This window comes from Neoarius graeffei, chromosome 17 (genome assembly GCF_027579695.1).
Source record: "Neoarius graeffei isolate fNeoGra1 chromosome 17, fNeoGra1.pri, whole genome shotgun sequence".
Lineage (NCBI taxonomy): Eukaryota > Metazoa > Chordata > Actinopteri > Siluriformes > Ariidae > Neoarius > Neoarius graeffei.
In genome coordinates this window covers 44598926-44612439 of record NC_083585.1, presented here as the reverse complement: position 1 = coordinate 44612439, position 13514 = coordinate 44598926, and the positions used below count along the sequence as shown (strand labels likewise).

Genomic DNA, 13514 nt, shown 5'->3' with positions numbered 1-13514 from the left:
TCCTTTTTCCTTCAGAATTTAGCTTTTGTATACAACTGGGTTTCCCATCTAATACAGAGCTACCATTAATCTTGAATGTAACCATTCACGGTGAGTATTAAGATTAATAATTTAAGATTTTATGAGACTGATCTTTATTTATAAATTGATTAATTTAATTATCAATTATTACATAATTTATAATTTAATTAATCCCAATTCAACCTACAGACCTGTTTTAGAAGAATGGTTCCTATCCATCTAGTACAGTTCTTGTGACTTGTAGAAACTACAGTATGCCCATACACGTTAAAGCTGTTCTTGTAGTGGCCCAGCACTTTACTAACACACTTTATGCTGGTTTTGTTTTCCTTTAACTTGTCACACATCTGTAACTCTGATAGCAATTTTAATTAAACTCACATGCGTGGTGTAGTTGCACTGCTGATTATGAATGAAGATTTGATTTAGGGTACTGAAAGCGTTTTTTCAGGCATGTGCAGATATTCATGACGGGGGTCTTTTTTTTTTTTTTGGAATTGAACACAATATTCCGCAATAATGTTACACGTTATTTTGCAATATGTAGTATTAAGTCATTTTTATATTTCCCTCCAGAACTAAAGCCGTCCTTAACTTATTTGCTAGCCTCCATGCCATTTTGCATCAGACACTCTTTATCTGATACACACTACGCTGTTCCTCTCATGAGAGACTACCTGGCTTACACATGTGCAACTTTCCCAGGCTTGTTCACCCCTTTCAGCCCACTCCAGATGGGCCTCCTCCTCATCTTTCTATTTCACCACTGAGATCCCCCTCCCCAGCATGTACACACACACACACACTCACTCACTCCTTCACTCTCACACAGGGGAGTGCTAATGGGGGCCAGCTGGCCTAGCTCAACATGAGCCCTTATCGGCAGAGGAATCTTCCTAAAGCGGTCGCCCGTTTGCTCTAAAAGGCATTTTATAAGTATGTTTGTCTGGACAGAATTGCTGGTGTCATGTGGGCCGGTGATTTGGTTAATTAATGACCCATAGACATACCATTTCTCTCATCCTGGGGGTTATAAGAGAAGAAATCTCTCCCTTCTTGCAAATAATGCATGGTCTTTTATGGCCAGCAAAGACATTTTTGGTGTCTGAAGTTCAAGGAAAACCTTATACCTGCCAGTTTAATATCAGGTATACCATCATCATACAGTCACATCATATTGTTGCCTAAAAGGGCCAAACAAGTTTGTATGAAATCAATTAAACTTGAACTGTTGTATATTATCATCTGAATAACTTCTAAGGTACATTTCCATCCTTAAACTTTGGGCCACACCTCCTAACGATGCTTCCGTGCTTTTGCAGAGCAACACCAACTAGTTGTTGAGGAAGAAAGTATGTTCAGCTTTGCTTATAATGCTGTGCTTGTCGGGAAAAGAAGAGAATATTTTCCTTTGTCTTATCCCACATTTGGTCATTTCTCAATTCCCACTCACTAGTACCCTATCACAACAGTTACCATTCATGGAGGTTGAGGGTTAGCATGTTCTTCTTCTCAGACACGTGAAGCCTTTTGCCACATCTTTTCAAATTTCTGTTTAAGCTACGTCACGGAGCAGCTGAACCCACTCGCACAGGAAAATGCCAACTGCTGGTTTGTGTCTCTGTGATTGACAGAGAAGAAACTGGAAACTCGAAATGACCAAATGTGAGATAAAACATAGGAAAACATCGTCTTCTTTTCCTGAAAAGCACAGCATTATTAGTTCTGTCCCATTCCTTGTAACTGCATTTGATGGTCTAATGTTCAATATGTATGACTCCACTTCAGCGGATGGAAATAGGCTACTTCACCCAAATATTAACTAAATACACATTTAATTGTATGTACAGAACAAACAACACATTAGACAGTACTAAAGGGCCAATTTACTCCTATAGCTTTTATGAAGTGTCTTATGGTTGCGCTCAGGCTTGTATTTTAACCATGTTTAAATCCACGCCAGCTGTGACACACATCCACCCATCCTGCTGCGTTTTTTTACATGAATGCACAGTACGTAAAGTGTAAACTCCATACTCCATCGAAATCCATCCAAATTAACTAGTTACTGAAGATTAATTATTATTCTTTTCATGGTTTTAAATGATTGTAGGGTTTTGATTGTTGGCATTTAAAATGCAGAGCACTTAAATGTACACTAATATTGTTAAAAAATCCTTGACTTGAGTGTTTTCTTGCTATACAAATTTCTCTCTCATAACTACAATCCCGGGAGCACGGTGGTGTAGTGGTTAGCACTGTCGCCTCACAGCAAGAAGGTCCGGGTTCGAGCCCTGCGGCCGGCGAGGGCCTTTCTGTGCGGAGTTTGCATGTTCTCCCCGTGTCCGCGGGGGTTTCCTCCGGGTGCTCCGGTTTCCCCCACAGTCCAAAGACATGCGGTTAGGTTAACTGGTGACTCTAAATTGACCGTAGGTGTGAATGTGAGTGTGAATGGTTGTTTGTCTCTATGTGTCAGCCCTGTGATGACCTGGTGACTTGTCCAGGGTGTACCCCGCCTCTCGCCCGTAGTCAGCTGGGATAGGCTCCAGCTTGCCTGCGACCCTGCAGAACAGGATAAAGCGGCTAGAGATAATGAGATAACTACAATCCCAATTCCAAAAAAGTTGGGACACTGTGTTAAACATAAATATAAACAGAATGCGATCATTTGCAAATCATGGAAACCCTATATTTCATTGAAAATAGTACAAAGACAACATATTAAATGTTGAAACTGAGAAATTTTATTGTTTTTTGAAAAATATGCGCTCATTTTGAATTTGATGTCAGTAACACGTTTCAGAAAAGTTGGGACGGGGCATGTTTACCACCATGTTACATCACCTCTGCTTTTAACAACACTCTGCAAACGTTTGGGAACTGAGGAGACCAATTGCTGTAGTTTTGAAAGAGAAATGTTGTCCCATTCTTGCCTGATATACAATTTCAGTTGCTCAACAGTTCGGGGTCTCCTTTGTCATATTTTGTGCTTCATAATGCACCAAATGTTTTAAATGGGAGACAGGTCTGGACTGCAGGCAGGCCAGTTTAGCACCGGAACTCTTTTACTACAGACCCATGCGGTTTTAATATGTGCAGAAACATACTTTTCTGAAACGTATTGCTGACATCAAATTCAAAATGAGCATATATTTTTCAAGAAACAATAAAATTGCTCAGTTTCTACATTTGATATGTTGTCTTTGTACTATTTTCAATTAAATATATGGTTTCCATCCATCCATTATCCGTAACCGCTTATCCTGTTCTACAGGGTCGCAGGCAAGCTGGAGCCTATCCCAGCTGACTATGGGCGAAAGGCGGGGTACACCCTGGACAAGTCGCCAGGTCATCACAGGGTTGACACATAGAGACAAACAACCATTCACACTCACATTCACACCTACGGTCAATTTAGAGCCACCAGTTAACCTAACCTGCATGTCTTTGGACTGTGGGGGAAACCGGAGCACCCGGAGGAAACCCACGTGGACACGGGGAGAACATGCAAACTCCACACAGAAAGGCCCTCACCAGCTGCTGGGCTCGAACCCAGGACCTTCTTGCTGTGAGGCGACAGCGCTAACCACGACACCACCGTGCCACCCCTTATGTTTTACACAGTATCCCAATTTTTTTAGAAACTCGGGTTGTATTTGTTCTAAGTTCTGCAAGTCAACTGGTTATTTCTCACACTAATAATCAATAAGTGAACTCTGAGTGAGTCACATATCATTACAAACATGTCTCTGTGCTGCACTGCTCACACACTGTTCTAAAAGGGAAGGAGCTGTATATATTGCGTATGTTGTAGCAGCACTTCTAACATCACTTCATAATGTATTTATTCAAACACAATCTACACAATGTTCCAACTGACTGAACTGAATTCTGCCTCCACTTGGATTGACAAGACTGCCTAATGATAAATAGAAATAAAAAACGGACGGCATAATTAGTGTTGGAGGACAGATTTGTTTTACATTTCTCATATTTGATACGTACTTAGCTTTTTCGGGGGGAGGGCACGAGTCTCTACTCATTTACGCTCAGTTTAGGATCATTAACTGTTACACACAAGTCTGCATCTTCAATAAATGTCAGAATCATTTTCATAAGTGTTGTTTTCCAACTTTAACAAGTATAGCGTGTGGTAAACTGCAGACAAGCTCTGGAAATGAAAGCAGACTGCAACAGTTATGAAGCCTGGGCTTAACAAAATGTAATTGCAGTGAGCTTTCAGGGCCATTTAATCCAAAATGAAATGGAGCTGTACCCTACAGGCTGTGGTGGGTGATGCTAGCCAGGGTAAGGCATGGGTTCACAAAAGGGTCATACTGATGAAGGAGTAACAAGCCTTGCACAGCTAATTAGTAAGCCCAGTCTAAGGGGAGGTTAGATCAGACGGTCCTTTTTTTCAAGGTTTAAGCCTCGTCTTAGCATTAGTGGTCAAAACGCCTTCATTAACTCTCCCTCCTCATGCAGAACTGTGTGGTATCCATTTCACAATATTCAAGTATGTTCAAATTGTCCAAAAACTGTCTGAGATGTAACCAAGAGGAAACAAGCAAACTGAAATGCAGGTCCAGTGTTCATGTGCTTTGCTGGATGTCTAACCTCTGCTGCAGACAGTGGCGCTCCTGTGAGCGAACGCCTCCACCACACGTCCAGCTACAGGTCGACCAGCTGCTCCATTCACCCCACCACTGAGCCACTTCATCCGGGTGGAGCTCCTCCGTCCCCTCCCTGCTGTCCTGGCCCAGGGATACAGAGAGAGAGGGAGGGACAGAGAGACAGGGAAGGAGAATAAGAGAGACAGGTCGCATTTTCAATCTTAACCCTTTGATGCAAAACATGGGTCAAAAGTGACCCGGCTGAGTTTTTATCTTCTACAACTTTGCAATAAATTAATTCCATCATTCAGTATTCAAGGTGGCGGCACGGTGGTGTAGTGGTTAGCGCTGTCGCCTCACAGCAAGAAGGTCCTGGGTTCGAGCCCCGGGGCTGGCGAGGGCCTTTCTGTGTGGAGTTTGCATGTTCTCCCCGTGTCCGCGTGGGTTTCCTCCGGGTGCTCCGGTTTCCCCCACAGTCCAAAGACATGTAGGTTAGGTTAACTGGGGACTCTAAATTGACCGTAGGTGTGAATGTGAGTGTGAATGGTTGTCTGTGTCTATGTGTCAGCTCTGTGATGACCTGGCGACTTGTCCAGGGTGTACCCCGCCTCTCGCCCGTAGTCAGCTGGGATAGGCTCCAGCTTGCCTGCGACCCTGTAGAACAGGATAAAGCGGCTAGAGATAATGAGATGAGATGAGTATTCAAGGTATTCCTCAATTAACTTGTTTTTGATCATCATACATCCTTATTTTATTTTTTCCTTTCTTACTTTTTGAATAAAAACCCTTTTTGTATGACTACCCTTCTAATGCACAACATGGGTCAAAAACGACCTGCATTCATTTTCCAGGTTATTTCATGTATGGCTGAGTGTTTCTATGATATACTTTTGAAATAAATTCATTTTGTCATTTACTTTTCCAAATATGCAGTAAATATCTTGTTTTTGTTTAGCACAAATCATCATTTTTATTTTTCCTTTCTTAAGTTATGAACAAGCACAGCTTTTGTAATTCTACATCAAGTTTACACACATGGGTCAGAAACGACCCGCATGCATTTACTACAGCGTTTGGTGGGAACTGTGAATTGTGCTTGTCAGACATTTCACAGCTCAGCACGGCGCCCTTTGCCCATCTAATACATGCAAGTAATGTTTTTCAATTGTTCTAACATTACCTTAGAAAAAAATTGATTATGTTTAGGTTACCTTGAGAGTGAGTAGATTACTTGTCAGAAAGTTACAAGTAATTACTATTAGCTACCGAGCTGCTGACATATTCTACTTTAGGTGGTGTTTACATTAGACCGTATCAGCGGATCATCAGATTAACGTTTTTAAAACGATTCGCGTGCACACAGTAACGCCAATACACGATTCGCGTACACACAGCAACGCCAATACACGGATACGCTAATCACATGACTAATTAGACGGCACGTCACATGATCCCAGTGCATATCGGGCATGCGCAAGTCACTCACCACTTGCAAGTGGAAGGATGGCAAGCAAACACCTTCTCCAGCAGATAAACACACCTGGCTGTGATGTTCATGTTCTCACTGAGTTTAAGCGCCTGAAGGAGGTAAATAAGTTGAAATGTGTAAATAAACCCCAGTGCGGCTCAGCGCTTCCTCCTGCGCTCCAAATCACTCCGCCCTGAACAGCGAGTGCCCTCTGGAGGGTGCGCACTCCGGCCCTGCGCAGCTCACAGAGCGCGCGAGTGAAGCGCACGAGCAGTGATTCGGGACTGAGCCGCTGTGTGTGTGTGATCCCAACGCCAGCGAATCAGGAAGGTGGATGTCACAGTGACGTTGTCCAATGACGACGTCAGCTAGAGCTCAGCACTGCGTTTCCTCGTTCCTCAATGTTTACACAGCACCGGATCAGATACGAACTGGGTTGAATACGTGGGCCCTGGCGGATTCAAGTTGTTCCGCCTGTGGAGTCGTTTCCCGGCGTTTTAATGTGCACGGACAGTGCATCCGCGACGAAAACGAGACGGATACGGTCTAATGTAAACACCACCTTAGTTAGCTAATTTTATTGTAGTTGGCTTAGCTAACTACATAGTTAATAAATAAATAACTGGCCCCATTCACTGCTAAAGTAATTACTTGAAACAAATTATTATTATAGTATTAAGACATTTAATTTTAAATCACACTTGGATGACCCATGTGTAGTAATATAAAAAGTATTGTTGTTCATAAAGTAGGAAAGAAAAAATTTAATTAATGATTTGTGGTAATTAAAAACAAGATATTTAAAGAATACTTGGAATATCTCATCTCATCTCATCATCTCTAGCCGCTTTATCCTGTTCTACAGGGTCGCAGGCAAGCTGGAGCCTATCCCAGCTGACTACGGGCGAAAGGCGGGGTACACCCTGGACAAGTCGCCAGGTCATCACAGGGCTGACACATAGACACAGACAACCATTCACACTCACATTCACACCTACGGTCAATTTAGAGTCACCAGTTAACCTAACCTGCATGTCTTTGGACTGTGGGGGAAACCGGAGCACCCGGAGGAAACCCACGCGGACACGGGGAGAACATGCAAACTCCACACAGAAAGGCCCTTGTCGGCCACGGGGCTCGAACCCGGACCTTCTTGCTGTGAGGCGACAGTGCTAACCACTACACCACCGTGCCGCCCCTACTTGGAATATTCAATCATAAAATAAATTGATTTCAAAAGACAGAGCAAAGAAAAACTCAGTCATCATGAAATAACCTGGAAAATGAATGCGGGCCATTTTTGACCCATGTTGTGCATTAGAAGGGGTGTGCATATGTTTTGCATCAAAGGGTTAAAACCCGGGACACTATCAGCCTACATTTATAGGTGACGTTTGAGTGATTTTCAAACTTCAAGCAGTATTTTACTGGGATGCACACAAATGCATTTGCCACTGAAGTCCACTTACACAGGATGTATAAGCATTTTCCACACATTTGTTTATAAATTGCTCATAAATGACCATGTCACATGCTGCTGTACTACATAGTGCAAGTAACTCAGGCTTTACTCTACTATACACGTATACAAAGATTTTTTTTTTACATCCCTAATATAACTATAATAAATCCTGACTTAGAACAGGTTTCTGATGCATTCAAAGCATTTCGGATGGGCAGAATTGTCAAGGTTTTCCCAGAATACAATGTCCAAATTGCTCACACACCTCCACTGTGACTGGTAGTCAGTGTGTAGTGAATGTGTGTGAATGAATGGCAGGAGAAACCCGTGTGAGCTCTTTAGGAATGTGCTACCGTACATCTTAAAATTCAGGTTTAAAAAATCATAACAGGGGACAAGGTAGAAATGAGTCATGCAAGCACTCGGCTTTAAACAAGCTCTGAGGAAAAAAAAAGTTCAAAAAAGTTACGAAATCAATCTTTCAAGTAAACGTTTCCCGATACACAGTGCAAACCTTCCGCAGACACCGACAAACTGAAAACCTCAGAAAATACCAGACACAGAAAGGCACCAAACAGCCTCGAAAGAAAATTATGCGGCTGTAATGATAAGGATCATTTCTATTATATTACAATGATTAATAAAATCTCATCTCATCTCATTATCTGTAGCCGCTTTATCCTTCTACAGGGTCGCAGGCAAGCTGGAGCCTATCCCAGCTGACTATGGGCGAAAGGCGGGGTACACCCTGGACAAGTCGCCAGGTCATCACAGGGCTGACACATAGACACAGACAACCATTCGCACTCACATTCACACCTACGGTCAATTTAGAGTCACCAGTTAACCTAACCTGCATGTCTTTGGACTGTGGGGGAAACCGGAGCACCCGGAGGAAACCCACGTGGACACGGGGAGAACATGCAAACTCCGCACAGAAAGGCCCTCGCCGGCCACGGGGCTCGAACCCAGGACCTTCTTGCTGTGAGGCGACAGCGCTAACCACTACACCACCGTGCCGCCCTCGATTAATAAAATATTTTCAGTATTATCTTAGCAAAATAACTGGATTTCAGGATTTGGTTCACCTTCGAACCAAACTAATAGAACATCATGTTTGACGTTATATTTATACAGAACTCAAACGCCAAATGCATATCCGTTACTGACACTGAAGTGTGATTTCATTCCTTGGTTATACTGTAGCTCATGCTGATCCACGCAACACACACACACACACACACACACACACACACACACAAGTGAGAGGAGGATGGCTGAAATGTAAACGCAATCACAGGGTTTCAAAACAACACCTCTCCTTCAGAGCTCAGTAAAGCTGTGGGAGACAAACACCAGAGCCATGTAGAGGCAAACACACTCCTGCTGCACTTGTTCTACGACACCCCGGGGCAAATCTCAACAATTACCAGCTGGCTTCTAGGAAACAGGGCTTAAAAAGGTGGCCTCAGGTGAGTTCTGTGGATTTAGACACCCAGAAGAGCTGAGAGCCGCTCCACAGCAATGCAACAAACACGAAATGAGAATCTATAGAGTGAACATACAAAGTGAGAAAGAGTACTCTGGGTGTGTGTGTGTGTGTGTGTGTGTGTGTTCATGATCATGGGCATTTTTCCACTCAAAAACAAGGGCATTATAAGACACACTTCTACAACAACATCGTGGCATTGCATCTATCAGACTTGTAGCCTTTTTTGCCATGAGAGCCCATCTCATCTCATCTCATTATCTCTAGCCGCTTTATCCTGTTCTACAGGGTCGCAGGCAAGCTGGAGCCTATCCCAGCTGACTACGGGCGAAAGGCGGGGTACACCCTGGACAAGTCGCCAGGTCATCACAGGGCTGACACATAGACACAGACAACCATTCACACTCACATTCACACCTACGCTCAATTTAGAGTCACCAGTTAACCTAACCTGCATGTCTTTGGACTGTGGGGGAAACCGGAGCACCCGGAGGAAACCCACGCGGACACGGGGAGAACATGCAAACTCCGCACAGAAAGGCCCTCGCCGGCCACGGGGCTCGAACCCGGACCTTCTTGCTGTGAGGCGACAGCGCTAACCACTACACCACCGTGCCGCCCCATGAGAGCCCAGTTACTCAGAATTTGTCATTAAAAATCAGTGCATTTGGTAGAATTATCAGTTGAATTTATCGTCAGTGTGTTTTCTCTGCTTACACTGTCTCTACTAAATCACCAACACGCACTGTACGACTATAAATTTACAGAAACTGTACATAACAATACACTGAACTATGCTAGCACTCGCAGCAAGAAGGTTCCGGGTTCGAACCTTGTGGATGACTGGGGCCTTTCTGTATAGAGTTTGCATGTTCACCCCGTGCAGGTGTGGGTTTCCTCCGGGTGCTCCAGTTTCCCCGACAGTCTCAAGACATGCAGATTAAGTCAACTATCTCCTAAAATTGCCCATAGATGTGAATAAGTGTGAATGGTTGTTTATCTTCATGTTCGCCCTGTGATAGATTAGTGACCTGCCCAGGGTATCTCTTGACCAAAGTCAGCTGGGATTGGCTCCGCTTTCCCCGTGTCCATGCATGCAGGCGGGTGGCTGGAAGGACAAACGGGCGGATGGATGGACAGATGTGCTTTGCTATTAATTTATCAAAGAATTGTGTCCTCAGCATGAATGATCAATGGCTCCCTAATTTTACAATCACCCCAGTTTATTTTTCTTCAATGACTTCAGGCTTTGCATCTTATTGTCCTTTCAATATGTTAAAAAATTTCAAACTTCTGTTTGCATGAGCCTCAAAAAAAGCTGTCCTGGGAATTTCACTAAGCCTTATCTTGCTTGAATGCTGCTTCTGCCTTCCTGGGATTTTAACTCTGGCTTCCACGGACACGTAACCCTTTCCTAATTAATTGCCTTAACATTTCCATGTTGGTTGCGTGCTCCAACAATCTATAATCATCATCATATGTTTTTTTTCCCCTCTTTACACAGAACAAGAGGGACACAGTAAATAAGTACGAGAGAGAGAGAGAGAGAGAGAGAGAGATGGCGGGAGCTGGAAGCTTTGAGCTCAAATTGAAAACAGAACTGATAAAGGACAGACAAGCAGGATCGAGTGAAGCAGATGAATAATGACCTGGACAGACCGAGAAAGAGTCAACCGAAGAGTTCACTCCATCTCTCTCTCTTCAGAGGCTCCGAATGTCTCCGACACATGAAAGGACCAATGGCTGCAGGCAAATTCTACTGACTCCCGTCTGTCGTCTCGACGGAGAGATAATCACTCTTCCTAATGCCTGAACCTGCACTTTAGTGACACTCGGGCATGACGCTGAGCAAATCTCTCTTGAATGATGGGAAAGGTCTGGTATAGCGCTGATTGAACAGCAGCTCTGAATGCAAAGTGTGGGAGAGTGGTCCAGTTCTGTACATAACCAAGACTGACAGATATGTTGTACAAGGAAAGATAAAGGATGAGGCAAAGAACATCCTCATGATAAGAAAGCAACAGCTGAGCAGTTAAATGTGTTAAAGGAGAACTGAAGTCATTTTTAAACTTGCTTTATTTCTTAATTAACGTGTTATTCAATTACGTTTTCGGTTTTAGGAACCTTATATCGTGACTCATATTGGCAACAAATTGCAATTAAAATATTATACTTATTGGCCTATTTGGTTTTTAGCCATGTTGAATTTAGTTCATTTGGTCCACAGCGAGCCCTGTGATGACCTGGCGACTTGTCCAGGGTGTACCCCGCCTTTCGCCCGTAGTCAGCTGGGATAGGCTCCAGCTTGCCTGCGACCCTGTAGAACAGGATAAAGTGGCTAGAGATAATGAGATGAGGTGAGATGGTCCACGGCAGGCGTCGCTTATCCGCACGATCTTCACGAGACTTGTGCGAGACTTCGAAACGTCAAGTGTCAGCCAGGTGTCAGTTTTTGTTTAGAAAACTATTTTCTAAACAAAATATTGCACAAAAACAACTTTAAATGACGATTACTGCCTACTTTTTTCAAACTTTCCTGTTTGCTATCAAAACAATCAAGCAGGAAGTTTTGTTTACATCAGCATTCGAAAGAGGGCGCGCGCGTCTTTTGACAACGTTGGCAGATGTTGGTCACTTTGATTTCCGCTGTACGTTTTACTTCCGTCCTACGATGTCTCGCACAGGTCTCAGCGAATCTCATTTACAGCCATTGCTTTGACATATGGACTGATATATTACATAGCGTATTTCAAACACTCATAACTTGCTATAGCAGCGACAAAATAGCTATCAAACATGCATTCCTATATTTAATAAAATGAGATAAATAGAATTTTGATGATAAAAAATTTGCCTTCAGTTCTCCTTTAATTCTTATTATGTTTGTTCCTTTTACTCAGAAAAATAGCGAGGTATGCATTATTATAAGCACATTATGTGGTTATTTTCATTCAGAAATAGGAAAAATCTGTCATTAATGTAGCAATTAAACATGGAAAAGGATTAGATAGATTCTATTACAGGTCAGAATCATCGATCAGGTGGAATTTTTCAACCTAGATTAGAATTTTTAACCCAGGTCATAATTTGCTATTTGTATTAAGGAGATTTACTGTATCTAGGGTTAGGTTTAGGATTTGGGAAGAGTTTGTATTTTGAACTACCTGATAACGTAATAAGACTGGACTCATTAATAAATTCAAAATAGATATCTTTCCTTCCATTGCAATCATTGCTGGTCTAGTGGTTAAAGGAACAGTCCACCGTACTTCCATAATGAAATATGTTCTTCTCTGAATTGAGACGAGCTGCTCCGTACCTCTCCGAGCTTTGCGCGACCTCCCAGTCAGTCAGACGCAGTCAGACGCGCTGTCACTCCTGTTAGCAATGTAGCTAGGCTCAGTATGGCCAACGGTATTTTTTGGGGCTGTAGTTAGATGCGACCAAACTCTTCCGCGTTTTTCCTGTTTACATAGGTTTATATGACCAGTGATATGAAACAAAGTTCAGTTACACAAATTGAAACGTGGCGATTTTCTATGCTATGGAAAGTCCGCACTATAATGACAGGCGTACTAACACCTTCTGCGCGCTTCGACAGCGCATTGATACCTTCACTCCTCTTCGGGCACGGCCAGGCGGGCGAATGCCCTGGTCCGTCCGCCCTGTCTAAAAAAATGGTACAACTCGAGCCCCATGGTAAAATTGGGACTTTGTCATTTTTCTGCACGAGGCTCATGGTAAAACCACACTTCCAGGAGGGGCTGCCGTCTGCCTCCCAAGCCGGCCGAGAGCGCTCCTCGTCGGGCACGGCCAGGCGGGCGAATGCCCTGGTCCGTCCGCCTTGTCTAAAAAAAAATGGTACAACTCCGAGTGAAGGTATCAATGCGCTGCCGAAGCGCGCAGAAGGCGTTAGTACGCCTGTCATTATAGTGCAGACTTTCCATAGCATAGAAAATCGCTACATTTCAATTTGTGTAACTGAACTTGTTTCATATCGCTGGTCATATAAACCTATGTAAACAGGAAAAACGCGGAAGAGTTTGGTCGCATCTAACTACAGCCCCAAAAAATACCATTGGCCATGCTGAGCCTAGCTACATTGCTAACAGGAGTGACAGCGCGTCGGACTGCGTCTGACTGACTGGGAGGTCGCGCAAAGCTCGGAGAGGTACGGATCAGCTCGTCTCAATTCAGAGAAGAACATATTTCATTATGGAAGTACGGTGGACTGTTCCTTTAAGGTGTCTGGTGAAGAACCAGAAGGTTCTGAGTTTGAATCCTGGTTAAGTATGAAAAAAAGATGCTTTTAAAAAATGCTAATTAGGTAGATAGGAATAGGTAGATGGACAGACAAGAGGAAATACTAGGTAAGTGTAGACAGAGAGGATGTGAATGGAAGAAAGAGAGACATAAGAAGTGATGGAAAATCCCTTTTATGAATCTTACATAATCCAAAAT

At 43.3% G+C, this 13514-nt stretch overlaps 1 protein-coding gene across 1 annotated transcript in view; it reads right to left on the bottom strand.

The window, feature by feature from the left end:
• si:ch211-267e7.3 (ADAMTS-like protein 2) overlaps positions 1–13514 on the bottom strand; it is a 104855-nt gene that overhangs the window by 69249 nt on the left and 22092 nt on the right. The window contains 1 exon segment of the mRNA XM_060943512.1: positions 4639–4770. Within this exon segment, the coding sequence (XP_060799495.1) occupies positions 4639–4770 (132 nt within the window).